The 25,305-nt window shown below is 34.0% G+C and overlaps 1 protein-coding gene across 3 annotated transcripts in view; it reads left to right on the forward strand.

Annotated features, from left to right (window-relative positions):
* The first annotated feature begins 536 nt into the window (after nt 1–536).
* alpha-Catr (alpha-catenin related) overlaps nt 537–25,305 on the forward strand; it is a 51,920-nt gene continuing 27,151 nt past the window's right edge. For 2 of the 3 annotated variants that reach the window (XM_070634802.1, XM_070634803.1), the window contains exon 1: nt 537–767. In XM_070634802.1, the coding sequence (XP_070490903.1) occupies nt 681–767 (87 nt within the window). In that variant the 5' untranslated portion in view covers nt 537–680. The remainder of the gene's footprint in view (nt 768–25,305) is intronic. The other variant, XR_011544004.1, reaches the window with a different exon arrangement.

Below are 25,305 nucleotides of genomic sequence, written 5' to 3' on the forward strand. Positions count from 1 at the left end.
AAAGTGTATGCACAGTATCATTTGCACTTAAAAATCACAATTTTAGTATCAAATGCTTAATCCACTTAACCCCCACGTAAGTAAATAACCAAACCTCATTTTTGATCCCAAAAAAAAATTAATTAAAAACCTCCCGAATTTTCCATGATCCAAATTAAAAATCATACACACATAACAACAGCAACAACAGTCACGTCTCTCTGACCAGATGTTAACAAAAAAACTGCGCTAAAACCTTTCACTCATTTTCAAGTTTTGTAAAATTTACAAACAAATGAAAAATTTTTTTTTCTTTCCTTTATTATTAAATTCAGCATCGCAGAAAAAAAAGTTTTTCTCATATGTGTGCCTTCATACATTCATATTAATAAGCAGGCACGTATATTGAAAAGAATATGAAGCAACATTCAGCATCACCACATGTGAAAAAAAAAATTGAGAAAATTTACGAATATTTTTTTTTTGAATTTTTTTATTTTGAATTCTTTCAGTGCTTTACGTGAGATGATCACGCGAAAATCGATTAAACGTTCCTAAAAAGATATTTTTTTTATTATTTTTTTTCTGTGTAACAAAAAAAAGTGAGAGAAAAAAAAGTGAAAAAAAATTCATTAAAAAATATCAAAAAAAAAATAATTTTAGACACAAAAAAATTTAATTAAATTAAGTAGATTAGAATAATGGACGAATGGAAAAGACCTCATCAACTGCTGCATGACGTGAAGACAAAGTCAATTGAGAAGACACTTTTACCTCTTATTAAGCAAGTAAGTTTCCCCAAAAAAAAAACTCATTTTTTTACTTGTGTAAAATTTTTTTCTTTCTGCTGTAAATCGATCATCATAGAATTTCTATTTTTAAGATGATCAGATTCTATTGATGAATGTATTCATCTAAATCATCTACGATATTGCGAAGCTACAGTTCATTCATCATAAAGATACAAAAAAACAAAATTATTATTTTCTCTTTCATTTTGCATTCTAATTTTATCAAGAAAAATTGTTGTTTGAGAATGTTGTTGGAGTGAATGGACTAAGGCGCTGTTTTAGATTATGGAAATTGTGTAGTGAAATTCCGCTTGTGAGCTCTCAAGTGGACAGGTTTTAATTGGCTGGTTGTTTGTCATATTGTAGTCAAAGACATGAACAGTATTGATCAGTGTATCAGTTCTTCTAGAGACGACATCGGTCTTCCTAGTTACCGAAATAGTGAAAAATCAGTGAAATGTAAATCATGCCCTAAAAGACAAAGGAACATACTCTAATTATACTCACTTTTGTATGTTGTATGTAAGCATTCTCTTTGTATGATAGGAATGATTACTGTTTTGAGTGCAATTCGAGATGAGGACACAAGCGATTTCTTCGAGCTCTCGATCTCAACAAATCTGGGAATCAAATCTTGATCACGGTCTCGATTGATGGGAATCGAACCTAGATCGTCATACTTACAAAGATTAAAATCGTCAATCTGTTAGTATGCCGACCATTCGGTCACAGAAAAATTACTATTAAATGGACAGTGTTGCTTACATATTTTATAGTATCAAAAAGTCGGCTCAGCAGGATGGTCAAAAATTTAAAAATTTCTAAAAACCTAATGAAAACTCAATAAAACCTTCATAACTACAAATTATATGTTAATAAATAACAAAGTTCGATTTGACACAATCGTGGTCATACTGTTTTTAATTTAGCACGTGTGGATACATTTAATCTTTTAAATATTTTTATTTTGTCGATTTATCAACGCTAATGTTTTGGAAATTTTTCATTTTCAATCATGATCAGAGAGTAGGTTTGAGTTTTGTAATTTAATTGATGAGTGTTTTTGAGGATTATTTATTGAATTTAATTCAATTCAAGCCGCATATATTGTCGGAAAATTTGGTTAAAATTCGCCATCATGGTGCCGTCGGAGAAACTTCTCGTCTCACCGTTAAAACGACGGCACATTGATGCCCACTTACATATTAAACAGAAGGTAGAACTTGAACACAATTGAGTTTCACTTGAAAATTCATTAATTTCCTTTGAACCTTTATCGATAAAAAGCAGACAGAAGCGATAATATGAAATGTATGCGAATTCCGATCTACAAATGGTTTCTAAATGGAGTAGAGTTGTCCAAACTGTGTGCAGCGGCCAAATTCCTATAGTCGAAGTCTGCCGTCGGTCATTAAAGTTTGGGCAACACCGAAATATTGTCTTGTTTAGCTGCATAAAGTCATAGTCACTAGAGCTAGAAGTCGATTTAAGTACAAGTTTCGAAAAAATCTTAATCAACCATAATTTCTGTCCTAAAATTCCAGTTCGACACAATCTAGACCAGTGATCAGTAACTTGTGTGCTGCGGCACACTAGTGGGTTTTGGAAAAATTTTTGGGAATGCCATGAATCGCATGCCCTTTACGTTTCTAGTTGAAGCTTACCACTATGGTGTGCCACGATAAATACAAAGTTCCCCACACCTGGATTCAAGACTTAACAAAAAAATCCCGTCAAAAATCCTTTCATCCCAAAAAATTAAATTTTTATTACACTTGACAGACAAAAAATTCATGTTAATCTTCGAAATAACAAACATAAAATAGGTCATTATTGAGTTCTTCTTCAATGCTGATCTGATTCTCAAAGCACAAAGACCCCACAACTCGATCTCATTATTCAAGCACCTGAAACAACTCATTTTTTTTGCAGACATCACAAGAATATGCTAAAAATGTATAAATTCCCGTCGAAAAAATAAAACAATATTACAAATAAAATTGAGAGGGTACTTTTCTTTGACGTAGCACATGATGATGACATGAAAATAAGTGTACATACGAAACGAAAATTTCACGTTTTCACAACTGAGACGATTGAATTCTTTTTTTTTCTTTCCTTCTCTTCTCGTTTGCTTCATCAATTACGGCTCTAAAAATAACATAAAGCATCATAAAAAAGACATGACTTTTTTTTTTCTCGCTCAGTTTACTATACACACAACTTTTTGGGTATCTTTAGAAAAAAGAGAAAATTTAAGAAAAATGAAAATATTGAGAGATGAGAAAAGAAGAAAATTATTACATGCTGTAAAAATAATTAGAGATGGCAATTTTGATACAAAAATATATCCATTAAAAATGTTTAAATTGTAAACAATTTTTGTCAATTTAGAAAAAGTATCCCGAGCGGTATATTCACTATTATATCATAGTCGTATTTAAGTATATTCCAGCCATATTTAGTAGTTTATCTAAGCCATAATTAGTAGTATATCACAGTCATATTTAGTAGTATATCACAGCCATATTTAGTAGTATATCGCAGCCATATTTAGTAGTATATCTCAGCCATATTTAGGAGTATATCTCATCCATATTTAGTAGTATATCTCAGCCATATTTAGTAGTATATCTCAGCTATATTTAGTAGTATGTCACAGCCATATTTTGTAGTTTATCTCAGCCATATTTTGTAGTATATCTCAGCCATATTTAGTAGTATATATCAGCCATAATTAGTAGTATATCACAGCCATATTTAGTAGTATATCTCAGCCATAATTAGGAGTATATTGCAGCCATATTAAGTAGTATATCTCAGCCATATTAAATAGTATATCTCAGCCATATTTAGTAATATATCTCAGCCATATTTAGTAGTATATCACAGCCATATTCTCTAGTATATTACAGCCATATTTTAGTATATTAGCAATATTTTGTAGTACATCTTAGCCATATTTATCATTATATTTCCGCCATATTTACCAGCATTAGTTTACTAGTAGCCATACTCTCTAGTATGCCCTGTTCTGTCAATTACAGTGCACTTTTCGGTCAAACCAATTTGTTATATATCTCATGATGAAAAATCAATAAACTTAATTAAAAATTAATAAAATTGTTTTGATTTAAACACGAAAAAAACGGAATCGCGTGCTACATGAACTGAATTATAGGTATCTTTATAATATTTTTTTGCTGGTGCTACTCGAGAAATCCTTTTTATTTTATTTTATTTTATTTTATTAAGCACATTTTTATAAAATAAAATAAGGAATGCGATTTAGCTGCTTAATGGAATGGGTTTGGATATTCTTGGAAATTTTTGCTGCTTTATATTTATGATTCAATAAAATATATTATTTTTTGTATGGAATATTTAATGACTTAGCTATTAAAACATTATATTCATAAAATATTTACATTGACTGAGATTGACGATTCATTCAGAAATAAAAAAAAGAATCAATCAAATTAAATACAAATTTCCCTCATTTCGAATGATTTTAATGACAAATAAATGATTTGAGGGTCAATCGACCCTGATTTCCTTTGTAAATATTTGAAGATTTTATTGCTTAGGCATCCTGAGGCATACTTGAGAGAATATCTCTTATTCATCAATGTATCTCATCATGAAAGTCTTCAAGTTCAAGGAGGGTCAGGGGTGAAGTCAGAGGTGGGAGGTAAGAGGGATACAAAGAGTCGTAGCCAGAGTTCGGACTGGGTGGGGTAGAGATTCATGACCAGAGGAGAGGTGGGGGATGAGTATCAGAGAGGCGTGGTAAGGAGAGGGAGGGGATTGCGCAGGGACTGAAGAGGGATTCATAGTCCGAAGAGGGAAGGGGATTGTGGCTAAGAAAGAGGATCGAAGGGTACTTGGCGCAGAGATTCGTTGCCATAGAAGCAAGCGGAGTTGAGGCAGAGATTCATAGCCAGAGTCAGGTCACCCCCTGAATACACCACTGTCAGTAGGAACAACTAGAGCTTAAAATACCATTTTTAAAGCTTCATGTCCGACTGTAAATTTATGTCACTTTTAATTGATTTAAACCTTTATTTCTTCTTTTCCTTCAATTCCTATTTTTATCAAAACAATCAAACATATTGTCAATCGAAATGTCGACAAAATATATCACATAATCAAGCAGGAGTTGTAAATAAAAAAGTTTTGAGGCAATTTTCAGGAATTTGTACTTGAAAAAAATTTCCTTTGGGAATCATTTATAATTTAATATAAAGGAAAAAGGTTATATTGATGTATTTTGGATAGGACTCTATGAAAATTTTACGCCTACAAGTACTCGTCATTACATAGTTCAAAATGTTGATGGGTAGAAGGTTGAGTACCTTCGAGGCAAATGTCACAATAATTATATTTTATTCATCCCACACCAATTGCGGTGGCTCAAGACAAACTTTATGCTACTCGGGGGGTCAAAGAGAGACGATGAGGTCATTTTTGTTGAATTAAAAGGAAATGAATGGCTGAATAATTGCTTCAAGGTCTGTAAAAAGAAGCATAATGATGCAAACACGATGACACGTTCTTGGGGAGTTGTGTGGAAGTGATGTCAATTTTAAAATGAGTATTTTTGAGACTCGTCGGCTCTTGAGACTCGTCGGCTCTTGAGACTCGTCGGCTCTTGAAACTCGTCGGCTCTTTAGACTCGTCGGCTCCTGAGACTCGTCGGCTCTTGAGACTCGTCGGCTCTTGAGACTCGTCGGCTTTTGAGGCTCGTCGGCTCTTGAGACTCGTCGGTTCTTGAGACTCGTCGGTTCTTGATACTCATCGGCTCTTGAGACTCGTCGGCCCTTGAGACTCGTGGGCTCTTCCCACCCACAAAATGCCTACACAGTTCAATATCCCAGCAACCCTAATTGATACTAAACATCATTTCCAAACGACTACACACAAATAATTGCCACAAATTTGCTTCCAACCTACACGAAAATATTTTTTTTTCTGCATTATTTTACGTGACTATAAAGCTTGCATGCTTTATCCGGCATTACCTAAATTTTGATTCCATTTTGTTGTTTTTGCACTTGGAAAAGTACTTGCCTATAAATTCCATACATTCTATCTGCTTTTTTTGGTAAAGTTCAAAAAAGGCTATTGAGGAAAGTTTATTCAATTAGGTATATTGTTTTAGAGGCTACACACATTCATTTCCCATAAGGACGGAGTCAACAATGTAACTACACTTGTTGGATATGAAAAGTTTCAACTTGTAACTTGTCATTTTGTGCCTTACTATAGCTTCCATTCACATTCTTTTATATGAATAAATTTAATAGCAGTCATAAGTCCATTTAAGGTCTTGGCAATTAAGTTAAGCATCTACAAAGATTTTTTATGATCATATCTCGATGTTGTTGATGACAAACAAAATTTGTTGTGTCATTCAGCATAAAGTTTAATCTTCATACAAAATATCGACGATAAGTCACAAAAATACTTCTTTTTTTGATTGACCAATCTGCTTCTGTCTGAATATTCTTATTTTTTGTCTGAAATAACGTGACATTTATCGCTGGGAAAAAAACATCATAATCGTTGTTTATGGATAGAGGACATTCTTAATTGCGATTTTTACGGTATTTTATGAGTTTTAGTTGTTTTTTGTGTCAACTTTGTCTGATGTGTTGAGTGATATTGGGTATGTATGCTGATGAGTGGGAGGTTGAGGTGTTGGACATTCATACAAGCTGTCTGGGCTAGATTTTAGGGAATGCCTAGCTAGAATTAGATGGATTCTGGCTGTTTTATTCATTTATGGAGAAACATTATGCTGGATTTAGGAGATGTGTTCAAAATTTGGGTGCTGATAATATATTTTGGTGTAGTCAGAAGGTTTAAAGAAGGACCTAAATAGAATTGGGTAGATTCTGGTTATTTTAGTCATTTAAAGAGATGCTACAATATGGAAGGTTAGCACCCTAACTCAGGGACATAGTCAGAAGGATTAAGGGTTTGTATAGCTAGATCAAAGCGGAATCAGGTTGTTTAAGTCACTTTAGGAGATTCTACAGTGTGGAAAGTTAGTATGCTGACCCAAGGGCATGATCAGAAGTTAAACACCTCGATTGAATACACTCCTGGTGCTGATAATCTAGACAAACCAGGATCAATTCCAGAATATCTAGATTTGTATGCTATCTTGCTATTCTAGTCTATTCTAGTCATTCGAGTAGATGCAGAAGTGTAGAAGACTAGTTACTACAAGTTAAGCTACTCGAGTTCGATTCTAGGGAGGGACTAGCTAGATTTGGGTGCTGTCTTGCTGTTACTGTCATGCATTTCAGGGTTTTTTATGACTCAGTTTGAGTTCCGGCATTTATGCTTACTTACTTCCTTCGCTGGCCGTACAAATCAAGTGTGATTCATGACCTCCCTCAGTCGGTTCCTGAAGCTGGCTATATCGCTGCAATATTGTATGCAGACCTAAGAAACTATAGTTGTGAGAGCACAACAAGGGAAACTTCCATGGTCAGACTCTACATGACTAAAGATTCTGCTAATATTTTAGTTAGCAAAAACAGCGCTTCTGTTACTCATCAAACCCAATCCTCCAACTTCTAATCCATAACATAATCCATACAGCACATCAATTCATCATGACACAATGTCCTCCTGAATATGTCAAAATAATGAGTTTTCGTCTATAACAAGTTATAAGCACTGCCGATAAAAGCTTGATAGATATTTATTGTGAAATATTTATGCATTAAAAATGTATTAAGCAAGCGAACTATTTAATTAACTAACTCAAAAACTTTGTCTTCTTCTTCATTTCGCATCGCTGCTTCATATCAATTTTATGATGTCGACATAAAAAAAAACATACATTTATGAGCATCTGCTTGAACTTAGATAAACTTGACAAACATGTGTTGGATGTGAGATTAGAGCAAATATTAATTTATTGTATATCATTGGCTATTTGTGGATGACAGATTTGTTACGCTTCAGTTGATGTGAATTGCAATTTTTTTATTATGTGATGGTCTGGATTGTTGTGCATTTTTTTTTTTTTGTTGTTTGGGTATGGGATTTAGAATTGTTGGAGGAAGGTCAAGGTAGAGATGACAGGACTCAGTGAAAACAAACTCAACACTTTTGGAGCTGACCTCTTGAATACTTACTTCGCTGGCCGTACAGATCAAGTATGATCCATGACCTACTTCAGTCGGGTGCTGAAACTGGCTCTATCACTGGCTACCGCTTGCCAATTAACAATTCCAATTGTGGCACTGTCTTTATCGACAGCTTCTTTCCATGATCTCTAGAATATGGATTTGTTAAGGCCCGTTAAGGCTGACTTCTCTGTTCCGTCTGATTATGAATCAAAGTTCCAACAAGCTTGTCATGATTGGTACAATTTGTCAGGTTGCTCACTTATTCTGCTGAATTTACTGAATAACTAATATACAGGATAAAGTAAAATATCAAATTACAGTCACAAGGTTATTATAAGTCCAGTTTGAAGCTATACAATGTCGTTGACTTCACGTTCATGCTTTCTTCTGGCTTTATTATTGATTCCCAGTGTTATGCGAGTGACATTCCCTTACTCAAGCATCTCAAGCTCTCCTCAACATGCAGCAACACCTAGCATCCTCTGAATCCTTCTTCATCATTTTTATCAACTTTCCTAAACCATCCAAATCAAGTTCTTCCCCACTTACTCCTAATTCTAGAACATTCAACTCAAATTAGTTAAGATTAAATTCTGTATTTATACTTTAAACATTTACGTGAAGTGATGAAACTTAAACATCATCAAGGGCTTTCATAAAATATGTCAATCCGAAAAAAAAGAAGACTTCAAAGAGCAGCTACGATGAGCGTTTTCAGCTGAATCACTTTTTATTTTTTATCCATGAGGAAATGGGTTGGATATTAGTGATGTGTATGGGAATTTTGGGTAGCATTGGCCAAGTTTATATGAGGGGGGCAAATGGGTTCTTAGGGTCGGGGTGGTTACTTACGAACTAATTTTCTTGGCTGGATAGATCAATACTGCCCAATAGGCACACTCGATACTCGATTGTCTTTTCTACATCGCATGGATCAAGGATGATCTGTACGTCCAACAAATTATGTATGTTGGGAAGTATCATTACCCATTTACATACTTCACCTGGACATACGGACCAAGGCGTTACTCAAATGGCACCTAAAGCTGATTCTATCGCTGGCATCTGTGTTACAACAGCAAAACAGCATCAGCAACACTACATAGGTTTGTAGACGATATAATCCTGTGCTGCGACACATAAGCTGCCTATTCCTGTTCTAGCTTAGCTTTAAATAAGCCAGGCACCTCACTATTTATGATCATAGACACCACAAGTGAACAAACCCATAAAAAAAGAAACAAAAAAGAAAGAAGACGAAAAAGAAAATTATTTTCTCGTACATAGACTAAATGTACATAATCATCAACATTACATCCATCCTATACAAGTCTCGCGAGAGAAGAGAAGGCAACAAAAAAAAAACAACAAGCAATTGTGAAATAGATCAATATATCAGTGCAGTCATCAAGTAGTTCATAAATAAACATTATAAAGGCATACGAAATAAAACTGATTCTGCAGACATGTAGATAGGAAGAAAATGTACATACATATACACAATAAAAATAAGGCAGAAGAAGAAAGATAAATATACTAAAAATCAAGCCCGCAAGCTGTACATAGCACTGCTACCAAAAATGAACATAGAAATTGCACCAAAAAATACTTGCGGATATAAGATTTCGCACAGACAATTTACCAATGGTCACGAACTCTATAAAAATCCAATCTCGGTGCTTGTATCTTTACTTCCAGAAATTATCTGTTAAGACAAAAATATGTGAAACATTGTTGTAGGCCAGACCCGAGCGACACATGTGAAGAAGGCTTCGGTATGGAGCTTTTAAGGCTTTGCTGTTGAGCTTTTAAGGCTCCGCTTATGGAGCTTTTAAGGTTCCGCTTATGGAGCTTTTAAGGTTCCGCTTATGGAGCTTTTAAGGTTTTGTAATAGAGCTTTTAAGGCTCCGCTTTAGAAGCTTTTAAGGCTCTGTGTATGAAGCTTTTAAGGCTCCGCTTATGGAGCTTTTAGGAAGCTCCATACTCGGAGCCTTAAAAGCTTCATATGCGGATCCTTAAAAGCTCCATAAGCAGAGCCTTAAAAGCTCCTTTTAGGGAGCGGAGCTTTTAGGGCTCCGCTTATGGACCTTTTAAGGCTCCGCGTGTGGAGCTTTTAAGGCTCCGCTTATGGAGCTTTTAGGAAGCTTATGGAGCTTTTAGGAAGCTTATGGAGCTTTTAGGAAGCTCCATACTCGGAGCCTTAAAAGCTTCATATGCGGATCCTTAAAAGCTCCATAAGCAGAGCCTTAAAAGCTCCTTAAAAGAACCTCCTTCATTTGTGTCTCTCGGAATTGTTGTAGGCCACAAGACTCAAACAGCAACAAAATTGCCTGTACTAAATATCAAATTGTTGTACATAAAACACTCGAAATGGAGTGCTTACATCAGTACCCGAGCATCATGATGAGAAGAATCATTTGCTGGTGCAATTGTAATGATGATAAAATGTCTTGTAAACAGCATGAGCTGAATTAAATCATATTTTGTATTATGTAAATCTGGAACAACATTTTCTTGTGTTGCATACACAGAAGTTTTCTGACTCTTGATGACTGCAGCAGCACATCAAAATATGTATATACATAAATAAACTTTTGGAATTAAGTAGTCTTGAATAAGTTTTTTAAAATTTTCTAGAGAGGATATCTTATTATCATGTCTTTGTTTGTGTGAATGTCAAGACAGTAAGCATGTCTGAGTATTTTTTGTTCTTTAATCCGATTTCAACAACTTGTTATGAATTTTTCACTCGAATGTAAAAAGTTTGTTCTCAGTGTCTTGATGATAAAAAATCCTCTTCAGCAATCTTCAAGAAAATCCGGGTCTAGCACTAGAATTAATGATTATTTTTAAGTTTCAACGTGTATCAATTTACAGCTGTAAGGGAGGTTTTGGGATTGTAGATATGGGATTATACTGATTTGATTCAAATGGGTAAGAAGCTATGGGTATCGAGTCGATATCTTAGTAGAGATAATGTTGGTTTGACCTTGACCTTGAGCTTTATCAAAAATTGGAGAAATGGATCAATTGCCCCGGAGCACCTTGAGCTCCATTCTAGAATCTTCTCAAATATACGAGATGCATTCTAATCTGTCATCTTAGTGCTGATAATTTTGATTTGACCTCGACCTTGAGCTGAGCCATAACACTAATTATAGAAGTAGATGAATTACCAAGGGAATTACCCCGGGGCGCTTTACTTCACGCTAGAAGCTTCCAAATACACGAGATGCATTCTAATCTGCCATCTTAGTGCTGATAACGGTGAAATGGCATCAGTGGCCTAAATGGTAGAGCGTTGGCCTTACGTGCCAAAGGTCCTGGGTTCAATCCCAGGCCATGTCTAATTTTCGAAGCTCTTTTTCCATTTCACCGTTCTAGTTATGAAGCTCGGTTCGTGTGTTGGGTGGAGTTTTGAGGTCTTTGGCACACAATGTGTCTCCACTGCTAGGTTTACAAGGATATACTAGTATTTGGATGACTTTCATTACGAAATCTTGCGCACACGAATTGTAACTAGGTACATTGCAGGTCTTATGACGTACTCGTGTCTTTGCAATGTGCAGAGCTTGCAAGTGGTTCGGATCCCACTATAAACTGTAGGTCTAAAGGGTGTGGTACAACAAATTTAAAATCGCAGTGCCTCCAGCTCATAAGGCTGGGCCCTTCAGTCATTATATATACTGATAACGTTGGTTTGAACTCAACCTTGAATTGAGCCATAACAATAATGCGAAATATGGAACAATTACCCCGGGGCGTCTTGTTCCATTTTAGAACCTGATAATTTTGATCTGACCTCGATTACCCCGGGGCACTTTTCTTTTTTCTCAAAACCTTCTAAAATATAAGAGTTGCATTCTAATCTATCAAATTGTCAGTGATGTACTGAATCCTGAGATCAATCCCAGAATCATATACAAATCAATCATGGGGTGGATAACCCTCATCCTAAGCTTCCCCATTCTCAAATCCAAGGCTCTAAAAATCCAATTCTCCTCATTCATTTCTCTTAGTGATCTTAAGCATCTCTACCATAAACAAGTTATCATCCTAACAACATAAAGCCACTCACATCTAATGCCTCCAAATTGAGTTGAAGAATTTTTCTTTCTTTCTTTTCTACTTAATACTTGCAAGTATCTTTATCAAAGTATGGTCAAACATTAAGCATTCTACATCAGATTTTCATACTGGAATTTCTTGTTTGTATTCTTTAAATATGTTATTTTGTGTAACTTTTTGAAGAGATATTTCAACAGTTATATTAACTTTTACCATAACTTCCTCGAGTGTGATCAATGAACTCATTTATTGACTTGAAAGGAAAAAGTTCCGTAAAGTTAAATTGAATAATAATAATTCAAGATATTTTATGAAAGGAAAAAAATTGCATCAAGCATGAACTTTTCAATAAATTATTTTTAATCACCTCAGTTACCTTTGGTGAAAGTTTCTTTTTTGGTGAAAATATTGACGTCATTCGACAGAAATTGTGAAAAATGTAGAGGAAATGTTAAATGGTAAGGTGTCGTTGGAAAATAATGTTTAATTTTTGAAGGTTAGGAAGCTAGGGGATTGATATCTAGAGTTAATCTCAATCTTGTTCCTTCAATCTGTCGGACAGTTTGTCCGTTAGTCTGTCGGACAATCTGTCTTTAATTCTGTAAATAGACTGACTATCATTATGTCCGTCAGTCTGTCCGTCAGTCTGTCCGTCAGTCTGTCCGTCAGTCTGTCCGTCAGTCTGTCCGTCAGTCTGTCCATCAGTCTGTCCGTCAGTCTGTCCGTCAGTCTGTCCGTCAGTTTGTCCGTCAGTCTGTCCGTCAGTCCGCCTGCCAGTCTGTCCGTCAGTCTGTCCGTCAGTCTGTCCGTCAGTCTGTCCGTCAGTCTGTCCGTCAGTCTGTCCGCCAGTCTGTCCGTCAGTCTGTCCGTCAGTCTGTCCATCAGTCTGTCCGTCAGTCTGTCCGTCAGTCTGTCCGTCAGTCTGTCCGTCAGTCTGTCCGTCAGTCTGTACGTCATTCTGTCCGTCAGTCTGTCCTGTAGGTTGCGTCAATTTGAATCTGTCCGACAATGTTATGACTGTCATTCTGTCCAATCTATGTATATCTTAATTCAACTGTCTTTAATTCTGCAAGTCATTTAGTATTCATATCACAGAACAAACGTAATGATCTCAATATAAAGCATATACAGCACAGTAATAACTATGGAATTATGAAAGAGAATATTCAGAAACCCCAAATTTAACAAGACGTCACATCCAAACCAACCCCAAAGGAAGTTTGCCATTTACATAAATTCAAAAAATAAAGAAAGCAAGAATATCAAGCAGCACTTTACTTACTTCCATAGCTATTTAATTACCTCATTTAGAAACAACAGCAAGAAAAGAAAAAAAATATTTAATTTCCTTCCATCATTAAAATTTCTCAAAAATGGGGAATAATTAGAAAATTTACGTCCATAGAAGCGAAAGTAAATTCCCCTCAGTCAACAATCGTGCCAATTTCTCTTCTATTTCTTCCAAAAGTCATAAATATTTAAATTTGAAGAGAACAAGCTATGCTAACCATGACCAAACAAAAATATTCACTACGGTCATTTATTCGCTAGAGTATGTTTTTGCCTACAAACTACTATGTAGGAAGGAAGACGAACGAGAGAGTAAATAGGAAGAAAGGAAACTTTGTTATTTCATATATACGATAACTACAACTTATGTACATCATGTTGAAACATAGCATATATCTTTACGTCGACGATACATCACTGATTCTATGATTTTTATTCGAAACGAGCTATTTCAGCCTTCTGGCATGTTGTATGAACGGATAGATAAAACTTGTGTAATTGAAGTTAATAGTATTGCTCGTTCAAGTTGAAAGAAATTGAGCCAACAGATTCAAATGGGATCTGAATCTCTTTTTTTGTTGTGTACAGTTTTAATGCCTTCATGTGCTGATTATAGTTTGCTTAAAGAATGGGTTTATAGGTGAAATTTTGTATCTTTGTGTACTTGTGAGCTGTGATAGGAGGTTTTAATCTAAATAGAGCATTAGTCTTCGTCGTTTTGACAGATACTGATATAGTATTCGATCGTCCGTCTGATGTTCTTACAAAATATTGTAGTTATAGACGAATATCGGAAAAATCCTACAGAATGTCATTTATAATCAACCATTGACCACATTGTTGTATAATCACCAAATGGCCACTGACTGTCGATTGTGGAAAACAGAAAATGGCTAAAGACAGCCGTTTATGATTTCTTCCGTTTTAATTGCTGCACTTTTGATTCCAAATCTTTCCTCTCATCCATCATATTTCTTCTTTGAATTAAACCATGTGTGTGTCACACCGTGCGGCTGCCGGAGTCCTTGCAACTCTTAAATTTTGAACATTATGTAGACTAATTTGTCAGTTTGAGAATAGGTATTCTGTGGCCGGATGATTAGGTTGCAGTACCAACATCAGGAAGTCTCTTTGATTTGTAGTCATGAGTTCGATTCTCATCAAAGGGTGCTGTAATGTAGTATTTAAGCTTTAGATTTTCTAGGTTAATGACTGAATGTTAAATAAGATTTCAGAAACCTTTCTCTATCCTAGACAATTTTGATGAGGTTTGTTTAATGCTACGGACATACAATAGAATTAACGATCCCTAGAACATGCTAATTGAGCTTAAGTCAAAAATTATTAGAGATAATTGTATCTTTAATAGTGGAAATCCCTATTGTTAAATAAGTAGTGATGCTATTGCATTACCATAAAATCAGATTGATTCTAGTTTGATCTCAATTTAAGCAATGCGAATAGCAACAATCGGTTAATCGGCCCAGGACGGTGTGACCAGTATGCTTTCTCGTATCCCGGAATCGGGATTGAAATTTGAGAAAGCATAGTGACCAGATCTCAAAGTCGATTTTATGTAGTCGAGTAAATTTCAAGTCGGTTTCGAGCTCTAGGTTTGACTCTGAGATGCTCTTGGATTCGATTCCAATTTGTCACCATGTCAGAGTCACTCCAGTCTAGTGCATGATTTTGGATCCATCACCCGACTTATGTTATTATTAAAATTCATAGATAACTTAAAAAATCCCCAAAATGCACTCTAGACTGCATTCACCAACATCCATTCACTACTCATTAACTTCAAGCACAGCATATATCTTCCTCTCCTTCCTGTGAACGTCAAAATGCTTCCGATGATTTTCTGCTCAAATTCAACCAGCAATACCTATGTTATTTTTTTTTACTGTTTTTGTTCCTCTATCGGAAGTTTCATGAGAACTTTTGAGTATGTGAAAATTTATTTTTAAAAATAAATGTGTGAGAATAAAAATAATAATTTTGTGTATATCCAAACAATGTTTACAGTGAGAGTGAGTTCCATATGACTACGCATATAAAGGATCTATTCAAATTAATGAATGGATGATGAAACTGAATATAAAGGAAGTGAAACAGTATCAGTTAAAAAAAAAACGTGTTGAAGTTGTTATTATTTGTTGTTATCTATTCTCCATTCATTCACAATCCATGAGTATAATGAATATGTACATAAGAAATTCTCAATAAGCCACCCCGTGCCTGTACATACGTCATACGAACACAATCTCACGAGAGAGGAAAAATCAGGCAAAGAAATTTTCCGAGAGAGGATTTTTTTAGCCATCATTAACGAAATAATATTGAGCTTTTTTTTCTGTGTGAGTCTCAGTTGCACATCGTCTTCCGTTCTGTGAAGGGAAACTCGTGCTAAGCTCGGAAAAAAATACAGGACTGAAAAGAAAAAAAAAAAAGTTATGGAGAGGAAAAATATTTCCATAAAGTGAAAAATAAAGGAAATAAAAAAGTTTGTTTTTAAAATTCGTGAATTAAACTTAAAACTACAAATAATAAGGAAGAAAATTTCAAGTCTTATAGCTTTCTCGCTTAAAGCGACTCTGTGACAAAACATATAAAACATAAAATAATTTAAATTTTTTGTAGAATTTAGAAAGAAAATTTTTGAATTTATTTAAAATAATTAATTATGATTTAATATAATGAGGAATGAGAATTAGATAATGGTTAGTACGACAGACAGTGTCATGCATGCACAACAACAACAATAATTGACTATAATTTGATTTAATTTATAAAAATTCCCAAATTCAAATTTTGTGGAACATAAAAATTAAGGAAATGTGAAAATTGTGAAGGAATAAATCAAAATACATAAAGAATAAGGCTTATGTATTATGTAAATTGAATAACTATATACATACATGTTGATATACAAGCATAAAAAGATTATGTACGTACATAAATGTCACGAAAAAGAAGTAAAAATACGGAGCAAATGAGAAATTCCAAAACAATATAAAAAAAGGGAAAAAAAGGAAAAAAGAGATGAGAAAAAAAAAGTGAGAGAAAAAGAAGGGAAATGGCATAAAGATGGATGATATAAATGTGTATAAAAGCTCGTTATGTATGTAAAAAATGTGTGTGGAGCAATAATAATATTACAATATATAAGCGATTGTGTGTTTTATGTATGTAATTGTAAATAATGGAAGTAGGCTTTTGGTGTTTCGGCAACCGTAATTCTAAAGATGGATACCTTAAAAGGACCCAATATTTTGAGATTTTAGTGTAATTTACTGACGATGGCAACAAGCTAGTTTCTTATCATAAAGTCTTTTTATAGTCTTATCTTTCTGTCTGACTTACTGTTTGTTTGTCTCTTAGTCTACTAAGTCTACTGCTTAGTCTAATGAGATATTGTTTGAGTTTGAGGTTCTATGTTTGTGCATTTAAGTGAGAATTCTGGTTGAAATTGGTTCAAAAAGTTAATAAATATGAATTATGAAAGTCTTAGGTTACGTAAAGCTACGTACGTAAAATAGTCTTACGTTACGTAAAAATGCTCTTCAATTACGTGTAAATACGTACGTAAAATAGTTCTACGTTACGTAAAAATGCTCTTCAATTACGTCTAAATACGTACGTAAAATAGTCTTACGTTACGTAAAAGTACGTACGTAAGTATTTCTAAACGTTCAATTTCAAAAAAAATCTTAACCGTTAATTTTCAAAAATTATTTAACCGTTAATTTTCAAAAATTACTTAACAGTTAGAATTCAAATTAGATTAAAATGCTAAATTTCAAATATTTTATGACCGTTAATTACTGTCTGAGCTTGAATTCGACTCGAAGTTTGTGTAGAGTCTAGAAGATAGGGTCATTTGGGTTTAGGGATCAAAATGTACTGAATCGTCCTAGTAGAATATGGATTGAGAACCCTACAAGTGGACTTTTCCATACAAAATTCCAAATCAACATTAAAATCGGGTAGCAGATTCAGATCAGCTCGATAATCATCAACAATGCGCCTAAATCATCCAACAATTGACCAAACATATCCGAAAAAATACTTTTTATTTATTTTTATGCTACATAAAGTGATATGCGTCTATTCTCTCATCGTTTATAAACTACAACTTCTATTGTGCCTAGATGTCATAAAATTGTTTATCCCTTCCATCGTTAGTGCAAAGGATGATGAAAAAATTTGATTATTTTGTCATAAAAGGAAAATTTTTTATTATTCAGTAGCAGACAATAGAGCCTAAAAATAGAGGATCTAAAAGAAAATGATGGGAAAATTTTCAGTACAAAAAAAAGGTAGTTTTGCCTACTTAAGTTCTCTCTTTTATGTTTCATCATTGCATCAACAAGGCATATAGTGAAATGGAATAAAATCAACAATTTTATATACATATATTATGTATTATAGACGAAGAACCTCAACACAGGATAAAAATGCAAGAGCTTTACTATAAAATTGGAAATTTTATTGTTTGAGAATGAGAATGGAATTTCAATCACTAATTTGAAAGAGTATCGGTCTTGCTATAGTTTTATTGTAGTTTAGGATGGGGTCGTTCACATGTTATGTATCGTAAATAATCGACTTATTGATTCCCTTTCAAGAAAGTTACGTATTATCCCCTCTAAGAGCTTTAATCTTCCAGTAGGAGCATTACCCTTGCTTTATGAGCGTTATTCTTCCTTTATGAGCGTTATTCTTCCTCTAAAAGCGTTATTCTTTGTCTAAGAGCGTTATCCTTCCTCTAAGAGCGTTGCCCTTCTTCTATGAGCGTTATTCATCCTCTAAGAGCGTTATTCTTCCTCTAAGAGCGTTACTCTTCCTCTATGAGCGTTACTCTTCCTCTAAGAGCGTTACCCTTCTTCTAAGAGCGTCACTCGTCTCCTAAGAGCGTTCCTCTTCCTTTAAGAGCGTTTCCCTTACTCTAAGAGCGTAACCCTTCTCATATGAGCGCTGTCCCTCCCCTAAGAGCGCTACTCTTCTCTTTTGAGCGTTGCTTTACCCCTAACAGCGTTACAAAACAAATAAACTACCCCAATAGGGTTGCCTCTTTCATTCAATTCCAATTGTTTTTCATGAATAGAGAACCATAGTCATTCATCAGCTATTCAGCCGATAGTGCCAACTTTTTAAAAATGAATGAGGAACTAAAACTGAATAAATGACAATAGAACTTTTTTTTTCGAACAGTTTGCATTTCATTTTTTGTGAATTTCATTACATTATATACATCAGGTTGATTAAGATTCTGTTAGGGGAATTTACCTAACAACTCTTGAGAATTTTTCCCCCGCTGAAAAAAGAGAAGAGAATGAAGGAAGAAAGAAACAGCTCAGAATTCTTATGTGAAACATCAAAGAAAATTAAATTGAAGGCTGTATCTGGGATAATAATATAAATATGGTCGGAATCCCCCCTTCTAATCTTGAACGCAGGAATCTTAATGAATAATTTTTTTGTGCTTTTTTCGGAATGAATATGAAATTGAGGGGATCTTAAAGTTAATGAAGAGATGTATTGATGTGAATTTCAGAAGACATTTAAGTTGGGTATGCGAATTTCCGTATATATTGATTAATAAATATCCCGAGCAGCTAAACATAGTCATTAGAATGTCGCAAACCACCGCAAAGTCATTGCGTTCAAATTGCACTAATCTGAAAATTGTAAAATTGTTAAATGATAATTCGAAGCGCAAAGGGGTGAAACCATAAGCTCAAGGCCCTAAAGTACGTCCTAGTCTTCCACTATAGTCCTGGATGCGCAGTCTTGCAGTTTTTTAACAATCTCTAGAAAAATAAACCGCTACTTTTTAAATTAAGAAAATTAAGGCTTAGATTGATTAAATCTTACTTGATAACTATCAAAATTCATTAAAATCCACACTCTAAGCAACAAAAACAAAAGAAAATACTCCAAAATTCCAATTAGACATCATTTAATCCCAACCTCTTATATACCTTAAGCCAGCCTTAAGCTTTTCCCCTCTCTAAAAATAAATTCCATCTAAATGCCAACATCACGGTCAAAGCTATAGCTTCCATAAACATTTCAAGGTTAACCTTCCCCTTGTGCCTATCATTCAGAGTCACAGATTTTCACTCGTCAATTAAAAATTCAGTCTGTGCCGAAAAAAAAAACAACAACCGTAGTTTTGTGGCATATAAAAGCCATCTGACATAGAAATAAAGTATCAAGTCCTACCTGATGAAAGAATGATGTACGAAGGATAAAGAAAAATTTGCAAGCAATTTTCCACCCTTTTCAGTCAGTTTTCTCTCCATTTTTAAGCATTTTTACTTCATTTTTTGATTGAAAGCTGTCTTTCTCTTCCTCAAAGATTTATTATCAAGATTGTTCTTTATTTCTCAAGGGCAAAATGACATGGAAGGGAAAAAATGGAAAACATCCAGACCGTTCCTTTTTTAGTTTCCGACGCAAAATTTAACGATTTTATGGAATTTCATGGCCATTAATCTAAAGTCGTATCTTTTATATCCATAATCGTCAAAATAATGTACAAAACGTTTTCATAAGCACTTGTTACATGGGGTAATATGGAAGTAATGCCTTTTCTTCTTATGTCTTTCATTTTAGTATCAACAATACCAAGAATTCTTTCGAAAGAATTCGGGTGAGTTTTCAAAAAAAATTTTAGTTTGAGAAATATGGAGAGATGCAGAAAGAGAGAATTTGCATAAGCAACATTATTTTTTTTTTTGCCTAGGAACTGCTGTGAATAAATTTTTCCCACACCATAAAATATGAAAATTGGGAGTCGTTCAGATGTTGTGTTTCACATTTAACGCAATGAGCAGAGCTCGATGTCGACTCTGGATTTTGTATGGAAAAGTCGGCTCACATGGACTCGACTCCATACAAAATCCGACAATCCTGAGTTGAGTTCGAGCTCTGGAGATAAGTAATGCAGTAAGGGTTTGACGTATGAAAGGAATAGTTAGTGCTGGTAAAGTCAAAAGGGTACATATCTGTAATGTTCCTATTAGGAAGGGATTTGATACCATAAATCAACTTTTATATACTTATCTGCATCTAAATCCACTGGGTTGATCATGTGAGTTGTTTAGCAATTTCCAAATGAGTTGACAAGAGTTCAGCAATTTGAAAACTAAGTTAAAATTCCATCCGAGTGCTGTTTTGGACGAGGCTTACCTTCCGAAAAATATAAGATTACTCACCCCTGTGCGAAAGGGTAACAAGGGATTTACCAGGAGGTGTTGTATGCGTCTAAACTACCCTTAAAAATTAGACTCTATATTGCATCCAGTGTTTTGATTTGATTTTAAATATTAAGTCATGATTCATTAAAAAGCTCCCATCAAGAAATCCTTGCTGCTTCCTTAGGAGGCTCCGTATGGGGTTGCCGTAATATAAACACCACCTCACCCTTTAAATCACCAACATCACAAGAGGACGACTCCCAAAAAATATTTATTAAATTTTTTCCTCTCTCTCCCATTAATGTTGCTAGTCGAGAGACAATTCAACTTTCATTTCCGCATATAAAAGCCACAAAAAATACATAAATGAGAAAATTGAATTTTTATTTCAGCCACAAATCAATGAGAGAAATTTTTTTTAATTTCCCACTGTCTATCATTTAAAAATATATGAAATGAAGGTCGTGCCTGGCATATAATACTTTTTCCTTTTTTTGGCTGTTACGTACCTTATCTGTTTTAATAATAAAAATAAAAATCGGAAGGAAGGAGAAGATTTATCGAAAATGTCTTTCATATTTCACGCTGTGGTATCGAACGAACACATAACGGATGCTAGTTATGGCAGGGAGTCTTTTTGCATCATCTTCATTATCGCCATGGGAAAAATCGAAAGTGGGGAAATATTTATGGATCATTTGACAAATTCTACAAGTTTGTCTCTGTTTTAAATTATACACTTGAGTATTGGAGCTTATTCCTTATGTGACCGCAACTGAACTAAAATAGAAATAAAAAGAGTTGACAATGACGTCATGAGTTGCCAAGTGCGGCGCATTTTTTGTGCTTCTTTTATGCAACAAATAGAAGGACGTAAAAAAAAAGTTTTTGCATTAAATTTTACGCTATGTTATAAAATCTAAAAAGTTTTTAACGCTAGCTTGAGTTGCTGTGCATTGCTTTGGGTGACAAAGTTTTATGGACTTTTTGAGAGTTGTGCCAGTACAAATTTTAATTAACTGAATTTTTGTATCATTTTTAATAATTTAAAAATACATTAAAAATAACGGTCATTTAAAATTCAAAATTAACAGTCATTTAATATTCAAAATTAATAACCAATGGAAGTTCAAAATTCAACGTAAATTTAAGATTCAAAAATTAACGGACACTAAAAGTTCAAAATTAACGGTCATTTGAAATTCAAAATTAACGTTCATTTGAAATTCAAAATTAACAGTCCTTGTAATTTCAAAATTATCGACTATTTAAAATTCGAATTTAACGGTCATTTAGAGTTCAAAATTATTAATCATTCGAAGTTCAAATTTAACGGCAATTCCAAATTCAAACCCAAAATAGCAGAAAATTTCCCACCTCAAAAAGTTTTTCTCAATTAACTCAATTTTCCCAGCAAATCATGGGATGATAATTAATTTACAAGACATTGTTGCATGGCACAAATCAAATTATTACAAATTCGTGAGGTTAAACAAGCTAATTGATGAAATTTCATGCTTTTTCAAGTACATAACCAAAAAAGAAACTATCGAACTAAAATTAAACTAGGATAAAAAAGAATTTTTCTTCTTTCTCGTGTCTACAATTCTATTTGCTCAATTATAACTACTATAGTGTAGCTACACTCACAATCACGAAAAGATAATCATGTTATTTGAAATGGATTCGTGGCGTGTTCCTTTATTATCAGTGTTTGGTATTGTGTCTGATTACTATTGTAGAGAATTTTATGAAATTTTTACAGAGAGGTGATGTTGTAGACAGTTTGTCCTGATGATCCGAGTAACACAATCAAGTCCAGATGTAGCTTAGGTGCCATTATGATGTTGTGTTGACGACAAGACGTGGGGGTGGCTTGACGACTAGGTGGAGCTTTAAGTTATCTTCATGATATTTTAGTTTGTTCAGTTTATTCAATGATTCGGTAAATATCCTGCGTTTTAGATCCACAAACCCAGAGATTTTGGATGAAGTAGCTCCTAATACAACCAGTGAATGACGTGTCATGAAAGAGAGAGGGGAAGGGTGCGGGTGTGGTAGTCTGGTTGGTTAGAATGTCAATTTACAAGGGTTTCCGAGAAAACAATCGCAAATCCATCCATAATCCATTGCTAATATAGGTCCATTGCTACACCCGGCTACTAGAGTTAGGATGACCCTGCCATCAGGTTTCGGATGCAGAAGGATTCGAACCAACTTTACCTCAGATCACTACATTACAAGACAAACAGAACATGCGCTCTAATCCACCATAAATCCTATAAATTCCTCACTAACTTCCTTCTTTTCATCTAACTAACTAGCTTTCTACTGTATATGTGTGTGTGAATGAATGAAATGAAATTATATTTACGGAAGCATAGTGAACGGAAAGGATCAGTTTTCATTCAATAAATAAATAATAATGAAAAAATATATTAAAATTCATTCTCATTCGATATAATAATGCAAAGCGTGATGTGGCTGCGGTGAAAATTAATTCAAACTCGACAGAGCTTATTGTTATGAATTCACATATACAGCACATAGATGAGGGGGGTTATGCATGAGTGAATATTGAAGAAAAAAAAAATAAATAAATTTGAATATCAAATGTGTGTAAATGATAGTGTTGTTGCCTAGTAAGCATGAGATGTGCTTCCTTTTATTACCGATTATTAAAAAATTTATTTCTACCTAAAAGAAGAAGCCATTAACTTTAAATGGAAGCTGAACATTTTATCATATTTCAATAGATATCATTGTAAAATAGGCATAAAGTTAATCACTTTTCAATAAGCTTATGTGTAGCCATTGTTGGATTTTATGTTGATGATAATCTTTTGAGAGAGATTTGCATTGGAAATTAGGGATTTAGTAGATCAGATGGCTCTTGATGATAGTCTATTTTTGTGTGAGGATGGAAAATTGATGAGAAAATAATTTTTTGGGCATTAAATTGTTTTGAGAGGAACTTCTAGTGTTTTGTTACTTTGAATTGCTTCTTGTAAGGATTATGTTCAAAATATAGTTCTGTAGTGGTCACTTTTGAAGGTTAAAAGATACAATTAAGATCTGAAAACAGTTTTTAAGTTATTAAACTGTACAGATAAGAAGCATGCTCATGAGTATCTGCTCATCAAATCGAGCAGACTTAGCTATATTGATTGAATATACTAATTTAGGTGAATATTCTCATTGCCTGTTAGGTTAAAAGGTCGTATTAAGCAGAATATACAGGAATCTCCGAGAAACAACCTTGGGTTAAGCACATAATTGTCTAGAATGTAGATTCACTCGTTTATAGCCTTGTTCAAGCCACCAGTTGAAAGCTCTGAACATTGTAAAATCACGAATATGTCATAACACCTGGGTCAGGTTTTTAGATAACCTTTGGATGCTCTAGAAAGCCCTAGTAATGGGACTCTACTGTAGTATACAATGTTCCTGTTTTAAATTCGTGTTTGTAAGATTCCAATAATAAATTATCCAGATACTAGTATTTTTTGTGCTTCGCCGAGTGCCATGGCGTTGAAATGTCCAAAAATTCATTTTCAGACTGTTCTGATTCTAAGTTGAGGCTGGATTTTATCGAATCTTGCCTAGGGTCAGAGTCAAGTCGGTATGGCGCTGAATTTTCAGCATTTTCTACTGCTTGGGCTCTCCGAAGTGGATGTATCTGGATATGATATGAGATTGATCCCAAAACTTCTGTCGCATAAGACCAACACACTAACATTTAGGACACTGATGTCATTTTACTGCAAATTTAGAGACTCACTGTCTCAAACAGTCCATTTTATTCCCACAAATCCGACTAAGTTAAGATTAAAATACAGTGATGTTAACAGATGGATGTTATGGTACTCAAAATACTCTCTTCAATTTACTCGAGTTACACAAGAGTTCATAATCCAGTTTTCAATCCTTTATCTCAATTTCATCAATTCAACACACTTCTTCAATCAGTTGACTCTATAAAAACCATCGAAATTGTCATTTAATCTTGACAAATTATTATTCAATCATTAATATTCATATATTTCAATTCCAAACGTTCTTTAAATCATCCATTGTCTTACGCCCACTTTTCAAGTCCAAAAACCTTCTTCATAAACAGCTAATAGACCTTAAAATTCATGTCGAGCTACGAAAAAAAATACCCCTCAGTGCTCAACAGAATAAATATTTTTTTTTCTCAACACTCCCTTGCACAGCGGGACACAAATTGGACATTTCTGATACCAAAGTTGGAATTGAGATATGAGTTTGATGATCATCGTAAAATCTGATGTCAGTGTAGCTTCATTTTTTTAACATTAGAGACAAAGAATCTGGAACGTTTGAGTTTTTACAGCTTTTAAAATGTTCAGCATAAGTTTCATGATTGAATCTTTCATTATCTTTCTTAAAATCACTTGTGCATGTAAAATTTTTTCATTTTTTTAAAGAAAAAGATTTGAAAATTGATTTTTTTAATAAGACACTGTAAGAAACCATAAAAACTTCACAAGTTGTTCTTCAGTAGATAGAAACAGAAAATTGTCAAGAAAAAAAAAAAATTCATTAAAACTTTCTATATTCATTTAAAAGTTGATGCAGAAAGGCAACAAAGGAAGCGGTTAAATGGAGGTGCTGATAAAAAAATAAATCGCATAAATTTTATGCACTTTAAATACTTCGTGATTGAATGGAAACTAATAATAATATGGAAGTAATGTGAAATTTGTTATTGATTGTGGTCAAAGGCGCATTTTACTTGTTTATAGGAGCTTGAATGTACTTAACTAGATTTTAGATTGTAATCTGACAATATGAAACAAT

Source organism: Chironomus tepperi, unplaced genomic scaffold, assembly GCF_022539635.2.
Source record: "Chironomus tepperi strain 1889 unplaced genomic scaffold, CSIRO-AGI_Ctep_v1 contig_85, whole genome shotgun sequence".
NCBI classification, from domain to species: domain Eukaryota; kingdom Metazoa; phylum Arthropoda; class Insecta; order Diptera; family Chironomidae; genus Chironomus; species Chironomus tepperi.